This window comes from Mustela nivalis, assembly GCF_964662115.1.
Source record: "Mustela nivalis genome assembly, chromosome: 1".
NCBI lineage: Eukaryota > Metazoa > Chordata > Mammalia > Carnivora > Mustelidae > Mustela > Mustela nivalis.
In genome coordinates this window covers 67,803,010-67,826,170 of record NC_139020.1, presented here as the reverse complement: position 1 = coordinate 67,826,170, position 23,161 = coordinate 67,803,010, and the positions used below count along the sequence as shown (strand labels likewise).

General features: G+C 40.5%; 1 protein-coding gene across 2 annotated transcripts in view; it reads left to right on the top strand.

Moving 5' to 3' along the window:
• The first annotated feature begins 3,789 nt into the window (after nt 1-3,789).
• GK5 (glycerol kinase 5) overlaps nt 3,790-23,161 on the top strand; it is an 88,708-nt gene continuing 69,336 nt past the window's right edge. For both annotated transcript variants that reach the window (XM_082712897.1, XM_082712898.1), the window contains exons 1-3: nt 3,790-4,103; nt 12,976-13,069; nt 16,102-16,177. In XM_082712897.1, the coding sequence (XP_082569023.1) occupies nt 3,957-4,103; nt 12,976-13,069; nt 16,102-16,177 (317 nt within the window). In that variant the 5' untranslated portion in view covers nt 3,790-3,956. The remainder of the gene's footprint in view (nt 4,104-12,975; nt 13,070-16,101; nt 16,178-23,161) is intronic.

The window sequence follows — 23,161 nt, the reverse complement described above, 5'->3', positions numbered from 1 at the left end:
AGAGCCTGATGTAGGGCTTGATCCCAGGACCCTGGGATCATGACCTGAGCCAAAAGCAGAGAAAGCAGAGGCTTTAACCCACTGAGCCACCCAGGTGCCCCTAAAATGTCCTCAATATTAACAGTCATATCAAGTAGTTTGAATTTACTCAAGTCATATAAATGAACCAAGAATTTTCAGTTATTATGCTTAGCTTTATGTACGCCATTTGGTGAAACCCCCTAGGTCAACACAGCTTGCCCACGCATCATAGGATTGGGTTCGTTTAAAGTCAGTTGGGAACCTGCAATTTCTTCTTGAGATGGGCTATATATAAAATGACTGAAATCAATCTGCTAAATTCAAGAATTCTGAGTTATGTTTGCAGATGATATCACTTTATGGTCATGGTAAAGGATTCAGAGTACTGTGTGCAAAAGCGACTTTCAGGAGTGACGGAAATATTTTCTATCTCGATGGTGGTGGCAGTTGCATAGATGTATACATCAACATTCATAGAACTGTGCAACTCAGTAAATCTGGCTTTTAAAAAAGCAAGAATATGGGTGCCTGGGTGGCTCAGTCAGCTGAATGACAGCCTTGGGCTCAGGTCATGATCTTGGAGTCCTAGGATAGAGTCCCACATCAGGCTCCCTGCTCAGCGGGGAGTCTGCTTCTCCCTCTGGCCCTCCCCCCTCTCATGTTCTCTTTCTCTCATTCTCACCTTTCCAAATAAATAAATAAAATCTTTAAAAAAATGAGAATCTTATGGTATTAGGGAAGAAAATAATGACAAAGGTGGCTAAGTAATATGTGAAAGGAAGTTTCCTTCTTTGTTTTGGCCTCTTAGACAAAAGGCAAAGATACAAATCTTTATTATTGAAAACTTAGGAGTAATGGCTTCTTTTCCACATTTTCTTCTGTACCACCATTCTTTACTTTGGATTTTTCATTGCCTTATATAAAAATTCTAAGTTTTTCCTCAAAAAACAAAGTGTTATTTATATTTATGAATATAATAAAGCTCTTAGCCATTCTCTAATGTGGTTTTAATCTTAACTCAGAGAACTCATTCACTTGAGATTTGATCATGTCCATAGTTGAATAAAAGAATCTAGCCATGAGTGAAACAGGATGATTGGGGGACACCTGGATGACTTAGTTGGTTAATAATATGCCTTCAGCTCCGGTTATGATTCTGGAGGTCCTGGGATCAAGCCCCACATCAGGCTCCCTGCTCAGTAGGAAGTCTGCTTCTCCCTCTTTCTCCATCTACAGCTCCCCCTGCTTGTGTTCTCTCTCTTTCTCTGTCAAATAAATAAATAAATTAATTAATATTTTTAAAAAGGAAAAAGAGAGAAACTCCCCAGTTTAGGGCAAATTGAGACAGTTGATCACACTTACAAGGAGGGACCATGACAAGTTTTCTTGGAGGTGGGAGACAGTGAAGTTTCTAGGTTCAGCCTTGAAGCACCATTCATTTCCTAAATAGGGTATGGTGACCCTGGCATAGTTTCTGATCCAGGCTTGAGTAATTGTATCCAAGTTCTTAGGAATGTGCAAGGTTGATACAATGAGTTGTAATCCTGGGCTCTACTGTAAGAGGAGAAAGTATAAGGAAGGACAGTGGTGGGGAAGAGCCTGGGAGAGCAGCCTCATGGGCCATCTCTGAGGCCAAGCCCAGAATGTGAGGAAGGAGGAGCTAGGTGAAGACCAAGCCTACCAGGTGACGGAGCTCAGAGCAGTAGTGGCCTCTGAATCAAGAACAATGGACTGACCCACTAGCAAAGGGACCTTCAGAGTTTGTGAGCCCTGTGCCTTGAGGCCCACAGGTTTCTTACCTTGAGAGCAGAGCAGGGTAAGAGATCCCAGCAGAGAACAATGAACACGGAAGAAATACTATGTCCCTTTGCTGCCCAGCCCTCTCCAAGGCAATAGTCTGATCAGGTTATGGAAATCAGCTCTGGATTTTAAACCTGAGATCTTCGTGTTTGAAGTATCCCATACCCAACACCTGAAATTACATGCCAAACTTGGTGTGAATCCATATATTCTCAGAAGATAGCATCCATCAGGGTCTCAGAGTTGTTCAAGATAGCACACAGATTAAGAAACACAAGACTAAGTGGTCGCTAAAGCCCTTCTTGTTTTCATATTTTGTGATCCTTTGATAATACTCAAGATAATTGATTTGAATTTATAAAAAGGATCACAAAAGAAGTGTCAGGATCCAAGAAACCCAAGAACTATCACCTTGAGAAATATGCTAAATACTAATATCAGGGAATTCCAAACAGCTTTCTCTGTTGTGAAAGAAGACCTGTGATAGTAGATTTTATGTCAGCGTGGCTAGGCTCATGGGCATACTCTATGGGTGCTCAGTTGTCTGGTCATACATCAATCTAGGTGTTGTTATAAGGTATTTTTTTAGATGTGATTAACATTTAAATCAACAGACATTGAGTAAACCAAACTGTCCTTCATAATGTTGGTGGGTCTCATCCATTCAGTTGAAGGCCTTAAAAGATTGTGGTTTCCCAGATGAGAACCAATTCTCCAGACTGCAATACAGGTACTTTGCCTGGGTTTCCAGCTTGCTGTCCTGTAGAATTCAGACCCGAGACTGTAACATCAACTCTTAGCCTGAACTCTTAGCTTTTTAGCCTGCTCTGCAGGTTTCTGGAAATTTCCACCTATACAAGCATGTGAACCAGTTCCTCAAAATCTTAATCTCTTTCTCTTTCTTTGTCTCTGTTCTTTTGGATCTGTTTTTCTGGAAAACTCTGACCAGTACCTGACCCATTAGTCATTGATTTCGTTATAATACTGGGAATTAACATATATATGACCCATCAAAATGCTGAACTTAACTACTGGTGAAAGCAATCCCTAGGCCATTTGGAATAAATGAGTACTGTTGGACAGGCAGAAGGTACAGAAAGAAAAAAATATATCTTTGTGGGTGTATGTCCAAGCTTCCAGTAATATGGCCAAAGAGCCCAGTTTGGTATTAACCAACTTGAAAACAGTTGGTTAATAATTGGGTCAAAAGAACAATTTGGTTAAAAATGAAGATCCTTTACTTTTTAATTGCACTTTTAAACTATTTTCACAAAAAGCATGTATCCATATTACTTTCATAATTTTGCAAAAAGAAAATAATATTTGCAGGTACTGGTTTGTTTGTTTTGTAGTGCTGCTTGTGGTGCGGAGGTGGCTGAAGCAGGCATTAATGCTTCCTTGCTCCCTACATATCAGGCTTGCTCTTTGGGAACTGGACCACCCCCTGAGAAGTCCCCTTGGCTCTGGGCAGGCGGATTGAAACTATGGGAATCTCGAAATTGCCATAGGCCTCTTTTCTACTCTTTTCATAGGTCTCTTTTCAGCTCTTCCTGGCTGAAAAAGTAACCGCTGGGGTGGAGGTGGAGATGGCGTGGCGGGAGCTTGATGTTAAAAGAGGCCACCCTACGCTTTGTCCCTTTTTCTCAAGAGGGCTGGGGAGGGTCTTACTGCGTATATTATTGCATTTAAAGTATTTACTGATGTGTGTTATATGTGCACATTTTACCAGGTTTTCACGAGAGAGAAGACTTGGGGGGAGCGCTCTGTTTATTAATATATACTCAGGCTGCATTTCTAATTTCTTTTCAGGTCATTTTAATTTTCTTAATAGATATTCAGGAAATGTAACTACGGTTGAAAAGAAACACGGGCCCCGCCTCCGCGAACTCGCTCCCCTCCGAGCGCCCCACACCACCGCCAGGTCCTAGCAAGCGCCGCGCAAGGGTGTCTACGCAGCAGTGATGTCACGGCGTAGGGGCGGGGCCAGCGGCAGGGGCGGGGCCGCTTCCCGGATCTCGCGGAGGGGCGGGCCGGGGGCGGCGGCCCCGCGGGGCGCGCTCAGCCCCTGAGGTGCGGACTTGTATAAACGCGCCCTCTCGGCTGCCGGTTGTGGCGGAGAGGCTTGCGGGGTCGGGATGTTGGGGTCGCATGCGGTCCAGGAGCAGAGCGCGGCGGGCCCGTGTCCCGCAGGCTTCGTGTTAGGGCTGGACGTGGGCAGCACGGTGATCCGCTGCCACGTCTATGACCACGCGACGCTGATCCGCGGCTCCAGCGCGCAGAAGGTGACCGGGGAGCGAGCGTAGGGGGCGCGGGTCGGGGTCGCACGGAGCGCCCGGGATCTAGTCACTGGAGGCGAGCGGGCGGGTCCTCGGCGTCTGGCCAGGTTGTAGCCACCTGCAGCCCCGGCGGGCCCTCGGTCCTGAGCGGAGGGAGGGGAGCGGCCAGATCTCTGAATCACCTCCCGGGGTAGGGCTGACACCCGCGCGCCCTTCCCGTCCCGGCTGAGGGCAGGAGGGGCCCGGTTCGAGACCAGGGGTCCTTCGCTCGCATTTCTCACCTAAGGATTCGCTTTTCCTGGGTGGGAGTGCGGAAACTCGCAGGGTAGGGCAGAGCACTCCGCGCGTATCCAACCAGCAGGTGCTTTGTGACTTGCTAGGTTTTTCCTACTTCCTCGGTAGACTTGCAGCCCCGTCTTTATTTACATTTAAAATTTTCAGATCTTGATAGAATTTGTTGTCCATTCTTCAGTTATCATTATTAACTGCTTCTTAGAGTGCTGGTTTCTCACCTGAGCGACTGATTTTCATGGATATGGGAGGAATTGGACAAGTTTTGAAGTCTGTATTGTCATTACTTTTCTCTTTTTCGTCTTTGAGCATTGATAAAAATGCCTTTTTTTTCTGCTTTGAGACACCTACCAAATCCTTACTTGTTATTAGTAAAGCAACCAAAATATTGGTGCTCTTCTGTTCTTATTTTAATGAAGTGTTGATTTCTTCCAGCGCACCAAAATAATGTTGACTTGATGTGTTCTTACCCTTCTTTCCAGTATCAACATCTTTTTATGTTAGCAGTATTCGGAGCCATTAGTTACCTAAACCATTCCCCGCAGCACTGGACTCTCCTGTTTGCTCAGTTCTCACCCTTCTTCCCATCCCCTTAATAGTGTTTTTTCAACCGTATTACTTGCCCAGGTGCAGATCTAGCCAAGTGACTGCTTTGAGAAAATGGGGGAGTTTCATTTCATTCTGCTTTCTGGACCAGAACAGTAAGCTGGGACCAAGCAGCTTCCTGGGTCCTTCTCTGCTACCTGTGCAGAAACACTGTCCACCCATCCTACACACGCCATCACTCCCCTAACCTGAAAGAACACTGTGCTTCAGCGACTGTATGCCTCTTATCTTTTTATGTCTTTATCACAACACAGTGATACTTTCCACACTGTCTTCCTCATAATTCTAGACACAAAATACTTTTGTTTTAGGCAGTGATTTTTTAAATTGAAATATTTGGAACCAAAAGGGAGACATGGATTGTGAGAAAAATACAAAGTTTCCGTTGCTGAAGAATTTGGGGCAAATGATTAGTTTTTTAGAAATGAGGTAGGAATCTTAAAGATGGATCAAGACTATTGTGAGTAACAGAAGACTAGAATGGTTTGCTCAAACTCTCAACGGTGAAGTGTCTGGAAATATACACGAGTTAATAAAAATATAAAAACTCCCTGCCCTCAAAGGGTGAAACACTTAGGTTAAGGAGTTTGTAGCAGTGGCTCTCCAACTGCTAGTAAGAGTTCATAGCAGTGCTTTTTTCTTTTTTTAAAGATTGTATTTATTTATTTGTCAGAGAGCATAAGCAGGGGGAGCAGCAGGCAGAGGCAAAGGGAGAAGCAGGCTCCCTGCTGAACAAGGAGCCCAATGCAGGACTCCATCGCAGGACCCTGGGATCATGACCTGAGCCAAAGGCAGATACTTAACCTACTGAGCCACCCATAACATGGCTGCGATCTTACTAACAAAACTTTTGGGATTTTTTTTGTATGTAATTTTTTCCTAGAAAATTGTTTTATGTCTTAAAAATTGTTGGTCCATAACAAATTAGAAAAGAACAATCGGAAATTGGTCATTTACTTCAGATAGCTGGAGTTCTTCGAGAAAGAGGGTCTTATTGACCTACATTGCTACTTAGCACCTAGTTTATTACCTCCTGGGTACAGAATAAGTCATTGATTTCATTTAATCAAGGTGTTAGGAATTCAGTTTGCTTCGTGAGACTGATAGGGCATAGAACTTTTATTTTCTCCAGCGAAAATCACACCTCTGCTAATATGATGATAAGGCTAGATACAATAGAAACCCAGAACGTCTTACTATAGGATTTAACTGATACTGCTACCTAAATAGCTTCTAAGAGAAACAGGGAAAGAAAAAGTGAAGAGATCACCCTTAGAGATAAGAACATAATAGGCTGGGGGTGCCTGGGTGGCAGTTGTTAAGCATCTGCCTTCTGGCTCAGGTCATGATTCCGGAGTCCTGGGATCAAGTTCCGCATTGGTCTTCCTGCTCAGCCAGAAGCCCGTTTTCTCCTTCTCCCACTCCTTCTGTTTGTATTTCCTCTCTCGCTGTCTCTCTCTGTCAAATAAATAAAAATATTTTTAAAAAAAGAACATAATAGGCTAAATTGGTCTTTTAATTAAAATTGGAATCCCAAACACGAACGCTTTGTGTTAGAAAGCTGGTACTAGGCCTCTCAGAAGACCGGTTTTATTTCTTGTGGCATTCATTTTTTAACAGCAGAGAAACGTTTTTAGGCTTTTTCTATAATTTGTTTTTTTGTTTCTTTTTTAAATAATTTGTATATTTTTTAAAGATTTTATTTTTTTGACAGAGAGAGACACAGTAAGAGAGGGAACACAAGCAGGGGGAGCAGAAGAGGGAGAAGCAGCCTTCCGGCCCAGCAGGCAGCATGACGCAGGGCTCAATCCCAGGACCCTGGGATCATGACCTGAGCCGAAGGCAGATGCTTAATGACTGAGCCACCCAGGCGCCATTAATTTGTATTTTTTAAAAAGTCTTTGAATGGATTCTAAAATATTGGTGTCATATACTAGAATAGTATTCAGATTTGAAAATCCACATGTCAATGTTTGATGTTTCTAGTTTTAAGGAGAAAGTTTATCATGTTCCCCATTGGAACATCACACTATGTGAGAAACCGTAAAGACTAATAATGTCTTTGTTGGAAGAAAGGACAGAAAGACCAGTCCAAAGAAGACAGTATAATCTGCACTACTGTGTACCCTTCTGGACAGTATTGAAAAATTCTGGTTGTTTGCTGTCTTTTGTTTTGTTTGTAATCAGCAAAACAAATCTTGGCTTTGGTTATCTTCTTGTCTAATTTCCGTTTCGTCTTCCCTCAAGACAGGAGGAGATTTTACTATTATGACATTTTTTGGGGAGAGTGAGTTCTCCAAGCTGGTGGAGTTAGGGGAGTGACCCTGTAGTGCCACCTCCAAGTCTGAAGGTTTGTAGGTTTGATGCAGTGATACCCATATTGAGTTTTTCTGGGATTAGGAAGCGTTTATTGCAGTTGAGGCATTTATCTGTGGTCACCAAAGTCTTGCATAGAAAAAACATATTATTTGATAGAAGGGGAATGGATTTTGTTAAGTCTGTCTCTGATATCTCACTGGGAAGTAGTAGACCCTTTTTTCATATCAGACCTTGTCACCCTCATGCTCCCCACATAGTCACTGTTTTCTAGGCATTCCTTTGTTTTCTTTATTTTGGTCTTTTCTTACATGTTAGATCTTTGGTTGGTTTTTGGTTGTTCCTATTTTTAGTACCACTCCGTGGTCTTACCCTACTCAGCTGTATGTGATATATATTTGCAAAGAAAGCACTCTTCTGGTTCAGTCTCTTTGTGAGTAAACCTTTTACCTTCTACCTGGTTAGGGAGGGGTGGTGATCTGGCTAGAGGAAGGGATTGGGGATCCTTATAAAGACTTTGAGCCAGGGACGCCTGGATGGCTCAGTCAGTTAAGTGTCTGCCTTCAGCTCAGGTCGTGGTCCCAGCGTCCTGGGATTGAGCCCTGCATCAGGGTGCTTGCTCAGTGGGGAACCTGCTTCTTATGTTTCTGCTGTTCCCCCTGATTATGCTCTCTCTCACTCTCCGACAAATAAATAAAAATTGTTAAAAAAAAAAAAAAAAGACTTTAAACCAATCTTGTGTTCAACCCATCTGGCATCCCAGTCTTTGGAGGTGCCTCTAATTTTCAAGGCTTTACCATAGAATCTCTGCCTGCCAGAGTTTGAACAAAGGCGTGTCACCTGAGCAGGGAGTGAAGTATCAGTTTTCTCCTCTGTTTAGCCATGTGCCATCAACCCACTCACTGTTCATATTAAAAACATTTGTTAAAACCTGGTCTGAGCCTGTTTGCTCTCTTAGCATTGTCTCTCTGCATAAACCTTTTTAATGTTTTTATTTTAATGGAATCTTGAGAGGAATTGGAGGTCAGATATGTAGGTTTAAGCCATCATGTTAAACTGAAGCCATGGGGGCCAGGGGAGAAGCCAGGCTTCTCCCCTGGCCCCCATGGCTTTTTTTTATTTTATGTTTTAAATTAACATACAGTAAAATTGCCTTTTTGGTGAATAAGTTCTGTGACTTTTAGCCAATGTAGGAGTAATCCCCAAAACTCGTATTAGCCCTTTATAATGCTAGCCCTTTGTAGTCATACTCCTCCCACACCTAACACTGATCAGTTTTCCATGTTCATAGTTTTGTCTTTTTGAGAATGTCCTGTAAGTGGAACAATATAGTCAGTAGCCTTTGGAGACTGACTTTTTTCAGGATAATGTCTTTGAGATTTGTCCATATTATGTATATCAATAGTTTATTCCTTTTTATTTCTATGTAGTAATCCATTAGATGAATGTGCTTCATTCATTCACCAGTTGAAGTACAGTTAGGTTGTATCCATGGTTCTGGTGATTGTGATTAGAGCTGCTATAAACATTTGTGTACAGATTTTAATGCGAACCTAACTTTGCTCTTCTCTAGAATAAATACCTAGGAGTGGTATTGTTGGGTCACATAGTAAATGCATGTTTAACTTAACAAAGAATTACCACACGTTTCTAAAGTGGCTGTACTATTTTGCATTCTCACCAGCAATGTATAAGAGTTCTTCACTGACACTTGAAATTGTTAGTGTTTTTTATTTTATGCATTCTGGTAGATGTAGCAGTATCTCATTGTGGTTTTGATTTGCATTTCACTAATGTTTAATGATGCTGAATATTTCTCTATGCATATATGCTATCCATATATATCTTCTTTGGCGAAGTGCCTGTTCAAGTCTTTTGCTCGTTTTTTAATTGGGTTGTTTGTTTTCTTACTGTTGAATTTTGAGATTTTTTCATATACTCTGAATGTAAGTGCTGTGTTGGATGTGATTTACAGATATTTTAAGCCAGTCTGTGTTTTGTCTTTTCATTTTCTTAACCATGTCTTTTGCAGGGCAAATGTTTTTAATTTTGATGTTCAATTTGTCAGTTTCTCAGTTTTATGAATGGTAATTTTGGTGTCATGTCTAAGAGTACTTCCATGTCTTTTGCAGGGCAAATGTTTTTAATTTTGATGTTCAATTTATCAGTTTCTCTTTTATGAATGGTAATTTTGGTGTCATGTCTAAGAGCACTTCATCTAACACCACATCACAAATATTTTTTTCCTGTGTTTTCTTCTAAACATTTTATAGTTTTATGTCTTAAATTTAGATCTGTGATCAATTTTGAGTGAAGTTTTGTGTAAGATGTGAGTTTGAGGTTAATTTTTTGCATATAAATGTCTGTTTCCAATTGTTGAAAAAGCTATCTTTTTTCCCATTGAATTGTCTTGTATATACTTGTCAAAATGAATTAGCTATATTTGTGTCAGTTTGTTTCTGAAGTTTGTTCCATTGATATCTAGTTGTTCATTTTTTTTTTAATTTTTTTTATTTTTATTTTTATTTTTAGGGAGAAAGAGAGCACATAAGTGGGGCGAGGGACAGGGACAAGCATACTCTGCACTAAGCACTGAGCCCAACATAGGGCTGGATCTCAGGACACTTACCCAACTGAGCCACTCAGGCACCCCCTATTTCTCCATTTTTATGCTAGTAGCACACTGTTTTGACTAATATAACATTATAATAAGTCTTAAAATAGTATGATTTCTCCAGTTTAATTGTCAACATTTTTCTGGTTATTTTGTTCTTTTGCTTTCTCCTATAAATTTTAGAATTATCGTGTCTGTATCTACTAAAAAATCCTATTGGGATTTTGATACACGATTGTAGATGGCATTTCTTTAGCACTTTAGAAATGTTGAACTACTTCCTCCTGGCCTCCATGGCTCTGATGTGAAGTCTGCAGTCATACAGAATCATTGTTCTATATATATAATGTGTGACTGCTTTCAAGATTTTCCTTAGTTTTTGGTTTTCAGCATTTTAATTATGCTGGATCTGGACGTGTAGTGCTTTGGACTTATCCTTTTAGGAGTCTTGTAAGTTTCTTGAATATATAGATTTTAAGTCTTCCACTGAACTTGAAAAAATTTTAGCACTACTATTACTTCCCTAATTTTTTTTTTTTTTTTTTGCATTGAACTCTTTTTTTTTTTTTCCTTCTTTGGGGACTCTGATGACATAAATACTAGAGCTTTTGCTCCTGTCTCATAGATCCCTGAGGCTTTATTCATTCTTTTTTTCCAATATTTTTTCTTTCTGTTATTTAAGTTAGATAATATCCATTAATTTATCTTTGGTTAAGACTTTATTCTGTTGTCTTTATTCTCTTGTTAAGCCCATCCAGTATTTTTTTTTTTAAGATTTTATTTATTTATTTGACAGAGAGAGATCACAGGTAGGCAGAGAGGCAGGCAGAGAGAGAGAGAGGAGGAAGCAGGCTCCCTGCTGAGCAGAGAGCCTGATGTGGGACTTAATCCCAGGACCCTGAGATCATGACCTGAGCCGAAGGCAGCGGCTTAACCCACTGAGCCACCCAGGCGCCCCTGTTTTTTTATTTTAATTCTATTTTTCTTTTTTAATTGATTTTCCAGCTTTATTGAGGTATGATTGAAAATAAAAGTTGTATATAGGTAAGGTATACAACTTGATGTTTTGGTGCACATATACATTGTGAAATGATTACCATAATCAAGCTAATTAACATACCCATTACCTCACGCTATTTGTGTATGTGTGTGTTGAGAACACTTGAGAACTGCTCTCCTAGCAAATTTCAAGTATACAGTACATTATTATTAACTATAGTCACCATAATGGATGTTAGGTCTCTAGAACTCATTCATCTTATAACTGAAAGTTTGTACCCCTTGACCAGCCTCTCTGCACTTCTTCAATTCTCCTAATTATTGTATTTTTGAGTTCTAAAAATTTTATTTTGTTTTTCTTTTTGTCTTATATTTCTTGGCTAAGACTTTCTGTTTTGCCATTGGTTTTAAAAGAATTTGCCCTCTCTTCTTGGAACATTTTTATAATCACTGCTTGTGAAGTCTTGATCAGATACCTGTCATCTTGACATTGGCCTCTATTATCTTTTCCCATGTGAGGTGAGATTTTTCTAGTCCTTCATATACCTTGCAATTTCAGATTATATCATGGACATTTTGAATATAGTGTTATAAGACTCCAGGTCTTATGTAAATCCTATGATGAATGTTGATATTTTTCTTTAACCAGGCAGTTAATGCAGTTGGGTTCAGCCTACAAATTCTGCCAGTTTTTCTGTGAACTTTGGTTTCAGTGTTTGTCATTTCCAGAATCTTGACAGTACTATTTGTACATGCCCTGAGAATGTGCCACCTAGTAGCCCATCTGGTACCCGGGTAGGGGTTTGTCCCTTAGTTCTTAACATCTTTGCTATGCTGTTTAGATTACAGTTCACACATGTACAGCTTCAAGGTGAGTCTCAGAATTCATACCCAGCTTTCCAGAGCAGCTTTCCCAAGCTCCTCCCTCTCTGAGATGGTGTGGTACTTTTTGGTTCCCTGAGCTTCCCCTTTTGTCTCCTCTTTCATTACCCTACTATTCTGGCATGTCCTATGCCCACAGCTGGGGCTACACATCAGAACTACAGAGAGAGAGAGAAAAAAAAAAACATGGCAGTTGTGGGCCTTATCTCCTCTGGTTGGAGAGGGAGTTTTACCTCCTTCAGTATTTTAGGTATTGCAATTACTACAGCAACCACTAGCCTGGGTACAAAAGTATGGAGGGAAGCAGGGGGATAAGAGGAAATATGGGGGATTTCTCCCATTCTCTCTGAGTGTTAGCCAAAACATGAGAGCTTCTCCTGGAGTTCCCACTGCATCCTGTTATCCACTTCTGGTTTTGCGGACTGTCTTGATTATACCAGGGAATATCAGGGAAGAAATTGGAAACTCACCACCAGTTAGTTGTACTCGAATTCTTATCCTCCTCCATCTTCCTGCAACCTTAGATTTTTTTAGAGTGTGCATTCAACCCACATTTTATCCCTGCATTCAGTGGTAGAGGAAGGGTGGAGTGTGTTTCCTCCATCATAGTCTGAATCAGAACTTGGTACTTTATTTGTTAATTTTTGTTTTTAAAATATTATTTTCTTGGGACGCCTGGGTGGCTCAGTTGGTTAAGCAGCTGCCTTCGGCTCAGGTCATGATCCCAGCGTCCTGGGATCGAGTCCCATATCGGGCTCCTTGCTCCGCAGGGAGCCTGCTTCTCCGTCTGACTCTGCCTTCCACTCTGTCTGCCTGTGCTCGCTCTCTCCCCCTCTCTCTCTGATAAATAAATAAAATCTTTAAAAAAAAATAAAATAAAAAAAAATAAATAAAAAATAAAAAAAATAAAATATTATTTTCTTATAAAAATAGTACATATTCATTATAGAAAACTTAGAAAGTAAAGATAAAATAAAGAAAGCTAAAATTTTCTGTAAACTCATGAACTAGAGAAAGCTTTATATCATAATTTCTATTTTAACAATAAAATTAATTAGATAATAAATGAAATAAAATTGTTAATTATTTTAACCATTTAAAAAATTTTAAGACCCAGATGTTATTGACTTACCTAATGTTGTTTTTACGAACTTTTCTTTTTCCAAATAGATAGAAAGTCTTTATCCTCAAGCTGGCTGGGTTGAAATTGATCCCGATGTTCTCTGGCTTCAGTTTGTGACTGTAATAAAAGAATCTGTTAAAGGTAATTAGACTTGCAAAAATAAAAATAATAAAGTATATTTTGTTTGTAGTAAAAGTTTTCCTCAGTCTGTCAAATTTTGTGGGTTTCCTAAGTTATAATTACACAAATAGTATTTTACTGGGGCAAAATTTCTCAGTATTTTTCAGCAGACATCTGTGATTTATAATTAACCACTTTGTCAAGGAAAGGTAACAGCAACTCTCTGTCCTCTGGTTTAAATCTTTTTTCAATACAGTATAAAGGCTTACTTTCTTTCTTCATTCTTCATGTGTCTAGTGCTCGTTCGACTTCCTATTATGTGCAAAATACTAGAGGGTTATAAACAAAATTATAACCCACAGTTCCTGCTCTCGGGAATTTATAGCTGTGTTACCTGTATTTTTTTTTTTAATGTTTTATTTACTCATCCGAGAGAGAGAGAGAGGGAGGGAGCACAAGCAGGGGAAGGGGTAGAGGCAGAGGGAGAAGCAGGCTCCTTGCTGAGCAAGGAGCCCAATGCCAGACTTGATCCCTGGACCCTGGGATCGTGACCTGAGTGGAAGGAAAAAGCTTAACTGACTGAACCACCCAGGCACCTGAAATCTTTTTTTTTTTTTTTAAAGATTTTATTTATTTATTTGACAGAGAGAGATCACAAGTAGGCAGAAAGGCAGGCAGAGAGAGAGAGAGGAGGAAGCAGGCTCCCTGCTGAGCAGAGAGCCCGATGCGGGACTCGATCCCAGGACCCTGAGATCATGACCTGAGCCAAAGGCAGCGGCTTAACCCACTGAGCCACCCAGGCGCCCCATGGCACCTGAAATCTTAACTCTTTAAGGACATTTTCACCGTGTAACTTTCTTTAAGAATATGGCAAGAGATGACTTGTAAATGTGAATTCTAAAAGATCTTTCATTTCATTTTTGTGTCTCAGTTGCTTCTCCTTCTTGCCTTTTTGGTTTGAAATACTTCAAAACTTATTTTAAAAAGCTGCAAGAAAGGGCACCTGGGTGGCTCAGTGGGTTAAGCCCCTGCCTTCGGCTTAGGTCATGATCGCAGGGTCCTGGGATCGTTGAGTTCTGCTTCGGGCTCTCTGCTCAGCGGGGAGCCTGCTTCCCCCCTCTCTCTCTGTCTGACCCTCTGCCTACTTGTGATCTCTCTCTGTCAAATAAATAAATAAAATATTTTAAAAAGCTGCAAGAATAGTACATGGAACACCTGTATGCCTTTCCCCAGATTCACACATGTTTAGCAGTGCTTATCATTCTTTACAAACTCTTTTTTTTGACCCATTTAAGGGTTCATTTGACATAATTATTGTGATCCCTAAATATTTCAGCATTACCTCCAAAGGAAGGGAGAATTCTCCTATATAAGCACACTGTACATATCACAGAGGAAATTTAACATTAATACAGTAGGATTTTCTAATACTTAATCTTCAGTATTCCTCTCTTATCTCAGTCATTAGTAGGTTTTTTTTTTTCCAATCTAGAATCCATCCAAAGGTGAGGCATTGCATTTGGCAGTCTGTCTAGTCTCTTTTAATCTAGAGCATGTTATTCGTGGCACTGACAGTTTTCAGAAGTATAGACCAGTTTATTAGATGGTCCTGCATTTTGCAGTTGTCTTATTTCCCCATGATTAGATTCAGGTTAAATATTTTTCAGGGGAGTACTATACAGGGGTAAAGTATCTTCCTCAGTGCTCAAATTCAAGTTGTACCTAATTTTCCTAGTGGGATAAATTGCTTTTCTAAAAGAATATCACAAAAAATACTTGAGGGCACCTGGGTGGCTCAGTGGGTTAAGCCGCTGCCTTTGGCTCAGGTCATGATCTCAGGGTCCTGGGATCGAGTCCCGCATCGGGCTCTCTGCTCAGCAGGGAGCCTGCTTCCTCCTCTCTCTCTCTGCCTGCCTCTCTGCCTACTTGTGATCTCTCTCTGTCAAATAAATAAATAAAATCTTTAAAAAAAAATACTTGAGTTGCAATATTTTAAGAAGTATGAACCAGAAAGACCATGGTTTTTTTTTTTTCTTTTTTCTTTTAAAAATTTTGTTTATTTATTTGACAGAGAGAGAGAGAATGAGAGAAAGAATCTCTCTTCTTGGGCAAGGAGCCTGATGCAGGACTGGATCCCAGGACCCTGGGATCATGACCTGAGCGGAAGGCAGACCCTTAATGAGCCACTCAGGTGCCCCAGAAAGACCACATTCTCTTTGCATCTTAGCATCTGTTAAGATCTAAGCTTCAGTAATTATACTATTTTCCCTGGGAATTTTTCTTGTCATCAACCATCAACTTATACTATGTTATGGTGACCATAAAAATAAGTTGTTATACCAGCGAAGGGCGATTTATTCAGGAGTAGCAATTTGGGATGAGCAAGCTATGGCAAAAACCATAGGCTAGTTCAGCAAACAAAGGAAAGGAATGTTATTTTATGGAAAAGGAGAAAAAGGTTGGGAAGGATTGTTTTGAACTGTAGTCCATTGGAGAAAAGTGAGAGTTTGGCGTAAGGATGGTTTTTCATTGGCTGGGGTAAATTTATTTTAGCAGATGCAATGTACATCTTTTCTCGTTAATGACCTATAATTGCTGATTCCTTCCTGCTGAGGATTCTACTCTTGGGGTCTGTGATTGATAGGTCTTCCTGTAATTGACCCAGTGGTTTGGCCTGCAATGCATTTTAGAGAGGTTTCCCTTTATTAATTTTTATAGGTTGATCATTGCTTGAATTAAGATCAGTCTTTTAGTATTATCAAGAAGAAATACAGTCTAACTTACTTTGAGTGGTGTTTGCTTTTTTTCTAACATTTAAAACAGAAAGCTCCTTTTGTTATTATTAGAATATGACCTTTTTCCCTTTAAGTAAAAAATTACTGTAAAACCATCTTAGTAGTGCTTCCTTTATTAGCTCCAGTTATGTTACTAAATGCTAAACCCATATGTTTCCCTTAAAGATTATATTGAATGATTTATTTCCCATACTGTAATATTATAAAGAAAAGCTTCATTAGCTTTTAAACATGTGTTCTACCTATCTTTATTTTTAGCTGCTGGGATAGAGATGAATCAAGTTGTTGGTCTTGGCATTTCAACACAGAGAGGAACTTTTATTACGTGGAACAAGTAAGTGCATTGTGTGATAAGCATTCTCTTGCTGAGTTTGGACCACAGTGAATACATTGCTCCATTGCTGTGAAACCTTTTCAGAGAGTTTAAATTGGTGAATTAATAGAAGTTTAACTTGGTTAAGAGGGATGAAAGTGGCATTTTAAAATACGCTCCCTGCATGTTATCTGAGGTCGACTTACATAAAATGATAACAATAAAAAATATTGTTACTGTCATAAAATTCTCCATTCCTTTCTTTTGATATAAGGTAGTTTTTCAAATAAGCATGGATTGAAATCTTAAAAATTAGCTTATACCGGAAAAGATTCAAGAGAGACTAACAAGTTTCATAAACACGATTCTATAATTATGGTTTATATTTTCAGTCTATTACAAATTTAATATTTAAGTACCTACAACATATGGGGTATGTGTAGATTAAACACAATTATAATATAATGGTTATCATATAGTGAATATCTATATTTCAGGTTCTGTTATTCTAACAAACAGACTTGTTATTCAGGTATTATGACTCTTTACAGGAAGAAACCAGGGCTCAGTGAAATAATTATGTAAGTGGTTCAAGGCCACTCAGTTAATAAATAGAGCCAAGATTCCAAATTATCTTTTTGGACTCCAGACATGCTCTTTCCACTACACCCATATTTCCTTCAACATGAGTTTCTTTAAAATTTTTAAGGTTTTATTTATTTGAAAGAGAGAGAGAGAGCATAAGAGCCAGGTGGTTGTTAGAGGGAGAAACAGACTCCCCGCTGAGCAGGGAACCTTGATGCAGGGCTTGACCTGAGCCGAAGGCAGATGCTTAACCAACTAAGCCTCCCAGGAGCCCCAACATGGGTTTCGTTAAAAACAATAACAACAATCACAAAACTCTATAAGATGTTTTTTTGTTACAAAGCACTAGACTCCAAAGGCATCTTGAGCATAGGGCAGTGGGGAGGAAAAGTAATAGATATAGGAAGTAAGGATAAGTGTTAGAAACATAATCAGGGTGAATTCACAAGGTCTTGGCCTTTATTTCAGTATTGGATAAGAGAAAGAAGTTTAACTTTACCAATATGTCTGGCCTTGATGTTTGAGGGGATATGATAGAAATTACAGAGAACATTAGAGGAGGAATGAGTTAGATGGTGATGAGGGTGGGTGGAAGGGAATATGATGAAGTGTTTGGTTTGGGATGTGTGAATGTGGAGATACCCCAAAGGTGGTTAGAACGTTTGTCTGGTTTAACTAAGGCATGGCTCATTTCCTCTAGATAGGTGCTTTTTCTTTCAAGATATGATGTATCTCAAATGGTTGCCTGCATCTACAGCATGTCTTCCCCAAACTTCCCAGCCTGTGTGCTGGGCAGAGGACGTCTTAAATAGGTGATACATTTGTCAGATGAAAGACTAAATGAATTAAAGTCATCTGGGTTGATCAGGATTTCTAAAGAGTGGCATCATTCACATTTTGGGCCAGATGATTCCTAGTTGTTGGGGCCATTGTAGGGTGTCAGGCAGCATCCCTGGTCTCTGCCCACCAGGTACCAGCAGCACCCCACTCCCCCAGTTGTGACAACCAAAGACATCTCCAGACATTGTCCAAAGTCCCTTGGGGGAGAGAATCAGTCCTAGTGGAGGATTGTTAACATAGACTGAGTCGAGAGAAATAGGTGTGTTCTCTGATAGGAATTACATGGATAGAAAAAAAAGAAGACTGAGGATTCGGACAATTAATATTCGCCCCTCCACCCAACATAAATGGGATCAGAAAGCAAAAAGCTGGCATGATAGGACAAACAGGGATCTGGGAAGTAGGTGGATGGAAGTAGGGGCAAGGGAGTGTACCTAGGGAAATAACTCACTGGAAGTGTTGTGTTTTGTTGGATTTGGAGATTAGATCATTGCCCACAAAGATTGTTTACATCAAAACCTAGATAGCAGGTCATTCATTACAGGAAAATCAAAGTACTAGGAAGAAAGTTTGTATGTGGCAGTAAGACCATGTTTTACTTTTGGGAGAAACAGAGGAGTCAGGTCAGGTTCCAAGACCATTCACTCCCCTTACTGGTGGTGGTGTCCTTGTGGAAGGGCAAGATTTCTTCCTAAAACAGCTAATTGTGAATTTTCTCCTTGACTGTCCTTTTTTGAGATGTTTGTATTCTTTCACGAGTTTTGGAAACTTTGCTTGTAGGAACTGAAACGCTAGAGATTTCCCCAAAAAAACCCACACAAGGCTTTGTGCTTCTTTTACCTTGAAATAATGGAGTGTTAAAATAATGCTCCCCGAGTCCTCGTGAGCCACGGTAGCACAGAATGTCGGTAGATCTGCAAGCGCCACAACAGAGAGTGGAGATACAGTGCAAAAGTGGGCATGGCTTTGAGCCAGCAGGAAGTACCTCGTGCTCATTTTCTGGAGATAGATTGACAGACAGGCCCCTGGCACAGTCTGCTGTGCATTCCAGTCCCAGCCTGCACCTCCTCGCCCCAGCTCAGCGCTTCTTTCTCCTGCAGTCACGGCCGTGGTCCTGTTGTCCTGACCGTACAAACATTATTTTCCAGTTGTTGCTGTAAGGATATCTAAAACTTTGAACTTTGTTTTTGTTTTTCTCTTTCCCCCTCCTTTCGATGCCAGGAAACTTGGTTCTTGTTTTTTCTTCATATTCTTAAGGTTAAAAAAATTTTCTCAGTGTATTTAATCAGTGGTGTGTTTAGCCTGCCTCTTCAAGTAATGGCATATCTCCTCCATCTTGGTTGTTTTACGCTCCTTTTGTTCTAAAATCTGAGCTGTTTTGGTTCTTCAATCTCTTGTGTCTCTCAGGGAGGCTTCTGCCTGCTAACCTCGGATCAGGGTGTGTGCCAATTAGTAACATAAACTATGAGTCATGCAAGCAAACTGAGATTCACTAAGTCACTGTTTGAGGACTCACAGGGAGAAAAGCACTGTGCTGGCTGCAGAGCTGAATACGAAAATGAGTAAGAGCACCAGCCCTCAAGGAATTTGCAGTCTCTTAATACAAGTATACAAATGAGCCTGTGTTCCCTGCACCAATACATCTTTTATTGTGGTACCTGATACTTGTGTTAATGGTTCTTACCAATTACTTATGACACAAATATATTAAGAGCCTCGGAATGGCGTAATGTGTTAGAGAGGTTTAAGGCAACTCATTTACAATATTGCTATTGACGTTTTTCCTCCATTTCTCCTTTTCTTGTTGACAGGGAAAACAAGCCCAAATCACTGCTAAGTGAATATTGGAATATGCGCGGCTTCTTGCGATCAGTATTCTAGATTGTCTTCTACCATGTTATGAATTAGTGAAGTCACTTTCCTCTTATGATCTTCTCCCTGTCCTTATTCTTCAGCTATGCTAGCATCTAATACATCGTGCTTCATCCTGGCTGAGAAGCTTGGAACGTGTAATTTATTTAGTCAGGAGTGTTCAACCTCCTTGTTTGTTCCTTCTCATCCTTCAGAGCTCGCTTCTATTGTCATTTCTCATGGAAGTCTTTCCTGACCTCTGCACTGGGCAAGGTCTCCCTGTTAGTATATTCATGGCAGTCTGTATTTTTCCTTCAGAAGACTTATTCCTATCATAAGTAAGCAATTGAGTAATTGAGTATTTCTTTGGTTTCCCTAGTAGAGAATATATTCATAGGGGCAAAGATGCCGTGTCTCTCTCTTCTTCATACCTATGTCCCCAGCTCCTGGCACAAATTGCTGTGTGAGCATTTGATGAATCAGTGATTAAAGATCAGATTTAAGTGTGTAAGTAGATGCTGTTGTGTGTAGAATGGCACAGAGAATCGTGTATGTGTAGATTCCACTTCTGTCAAACACAGTCTGATAGTCCTGATTGGTAGCAGCATTCATTTTTCAAATACTTCTTTGGTGTCTGGGCTAGGGGGTGAGAATCTGAAAGTGAATAGACTGTGTCTTCATGAGGCTCACGGTCCAGTGGGAGATACTGTGCAGGGTGCAGGCTGCTAGAAATCTGCCCAGTAGAATTGCTGTGTACCTGGTAATGAGGGAGCTGAAGGGGGGCACTGAATAGTATAGAAGAAGGTGGAATGAGGCAGGGTTTTACAGAGTCATTTGAACCAGGCCTTGTAGGATGAGCAGGAGTTTTTTAAGTAGGAAGAGCATATCACTGGCAAAAACAGTAGCTGGAAGAGCATGGTATGTTTGAAGAATGAGAAGTACTGTAGATTTCAAGGGATAAAATAGAGAAGGCGCCACCACCACGTGTTCTGACTCCTTCCTGACACTGACCTTCTCTCAGATTCCCCTCCTCATATTCCGTGCTCCAGCCACACTGGCCGGCTCTGTTTCTTGAACACTCCCCACTGGTTCCTACTTTTGTTATGAGTAGCTTTGCACCTGTTGCTCCCTCCATCTGGAGCTCTCTTACCTGAGAACTTACCTCTTTCCCATCATTCAGACTTCACTGCAGAGATCATTTCTCCTAGGAGACCTTCCCTGACCATTTTATTTGCCTATCACTTTACTATTTTATTTTCTTCACATCACTTATTATCCAAAATTCTTTTTTTCCGATATTTTATTTATTTTTTTGAGAGACAGATAGTGAGAAGAGAGCATGAGCAAGGGGAGGAGAAGCGAGGTCCCTGCTGAGCAGGGGAACCTGGCATGGGGCTTGATCCCAGGACGCCAGGATTATGACCTGAGCCAAAGGCAGACGCTTAATCAACTGAGCCACCCAGGTGCCTCTAAAATTCTTATTTATTTATTTGCATATTTATTTTTATTACATATCTCTTATTGGAGTAAGAAGTCCCATGTTGGGATTTCTGTCTGCCCTATTCTCACTGGATCCTTCATACTTAGAACAGTGCCTGGCACATAGTAGGCACTCAAATCTTTGTGACTGAGATGTACCTAGAGAGGAAGACAAGGTCCCAGTCCAGGAAAGGCCATTTGTTGTGGTAAGGCTAAGGAGTTTGTCTCTTACAAGAAGTGGGAAACTATCAAAAGCCATTAAGCAGAAGAGGAATGTGACCAAATTTACACTTGAGAAAGAATATTCTTGAATCAGGGAAGTCTGTATTTCTCCTTCAGTGGACTTATTCCTTGTAGTAAGGGAGCAGTTGAGTAGATCTGAGGGGAATGAGACTAAGTCTGGGAAGTCTTTTTGAGGGCTATTGTTTATTCAGGTCTCTGTTCTCCTATCTGAAAACACTCCCCACTCCCACTTACTCTATTCCTTTACCATGCCAGTGTTTTGCAGCATGATCCTTACATGAAATGATAGGGGGAAAAAAGTTGGCAAAGGAAACAAAGAAAACCCCATATACTTAGAGAGATAAAAGGAGAAACATCACAATGATAACATGGAAGTTTAGGAAAGTGACAGTTTTAGGTAGGAAGAAGTGATTGTCAGGAGTCAATATTGCAGAAAGGTCAAGTCAAATTGAAAAGGAGCCTGTAAATCTGGAAATTAGGAAACCAACGTTACACAGTAAATGTAATTTTCATGAATGATTAGAAATCTCAGTTGCATTTGAATTGTGTTCAGTTGAGGTAATGGGAGGTGATGAGGAAATGTTGAAGGGGCTTAGTTAGGTGTGGGGGGCATCCTGGGTTAGGAGAGGTATTTTTCATTCTGTTTCAAGTGTGGGAGATTTAAGCATGTGTAGAAAGTTGATGGAATACTGATGAAATGAAGTGATGGAAAGAGTCAGGAAAGCATGGGTATAGAAAGTTCAGGTGGAGCTGCCAGCCTGTGACATGAGAGAGAAAGCTTTTCCTCTGAACCAAAAGAGAAGTGGGAGAAATGGGGAGTTAGGAAAGTCATTCCTGTGTCTTTATTTCCTTTGAGAATAGATGGTAGTGCTGGCCTAGGCCTTAAGAAATCTGTGGAAATTAAGATGTACCATTTGTGGGGCATGGGGAGGAAACTAATAAGTGACTCTGAGGACATAGACAAGGTTGTGTTCCATAGACAATGGATTGGTATCAATTCACAAGGTTCTGGCATTGAAAGTAGACACAGAATAAAGCTGGTAGAATCCCAGGTTGGTGTTGAAAAGGTAAATGGTTAACTGGAAAGATAAGGTATAGAGAGTGACATTGTGCAGAAAAAGGGAGAAGGAATTGGTGAGAGTTGGACAGATCAAGCATTGAGTTAGGAAGAGAGGTTGTCGTAAACTATTTTGGAACTCTAGAACCTGATTGGGCCTTGTAACAACTAGGGGATGATGGATCAAGGTAGAGGCTACTATTCTCAGGTAAGAGGGTGTGTGCAAACTGGCCATCATCCTTTACTCCTCAGCCCTGCTTTGGGTGTGGGGAAAGCAGCTCACATTCCTGGAGTGAGTGCCAGGGCAGGCAGTGGGGACATTGTTCTACAAAAATTTGAGTGTGTATGCTTTGGTGGATTTCATTGTGGCCTATAGAACTGGCATGGATGCTCACCTAGGTTCCAGCCCTCTCAGCTGCAGTGGCTTTCACAGGCTGTGTCTGTTGGAAGATTTAAAGGACCAGTACCTTTGGGGGGTTCTTTTGGAGCCAGACATTAAGAAAATCTTTATCAGGTCACTAGCCAATGACAGAGGTAAGAGAAGTTGCAGAAACTTCAGTGATCATACTCAATAAGGAATGCACACTTTGCAAAAATAGTGTGGAAAAGTCACAAGCTGGCAACTCCAACCCTCAACAAAGAAAAATCTGCAGTACCCGAGGAGTGGGAAATCAGATATCCAGAGTTATCACATTTATTTTCAAAGGCACAAGTTTTAAACATATCACTAACTGAAGAAATTAGTCACAGTTTAAGGAATATTCAATGAATTAATCTGTTAAAAACTAAAATTATACATTAAGATTTTTTTTTTAAGATTTTATTTATTCGTTTGACAGACAGAGATCACAAGTAGGCAGAGAGGCAGGCAGAGAAAGGGGGGGAAGCAGGCTGAGCAGAGAGCCCGATGCAGGGCTCGATCCCGGGACTCTGGAATCATGACCTGAGCC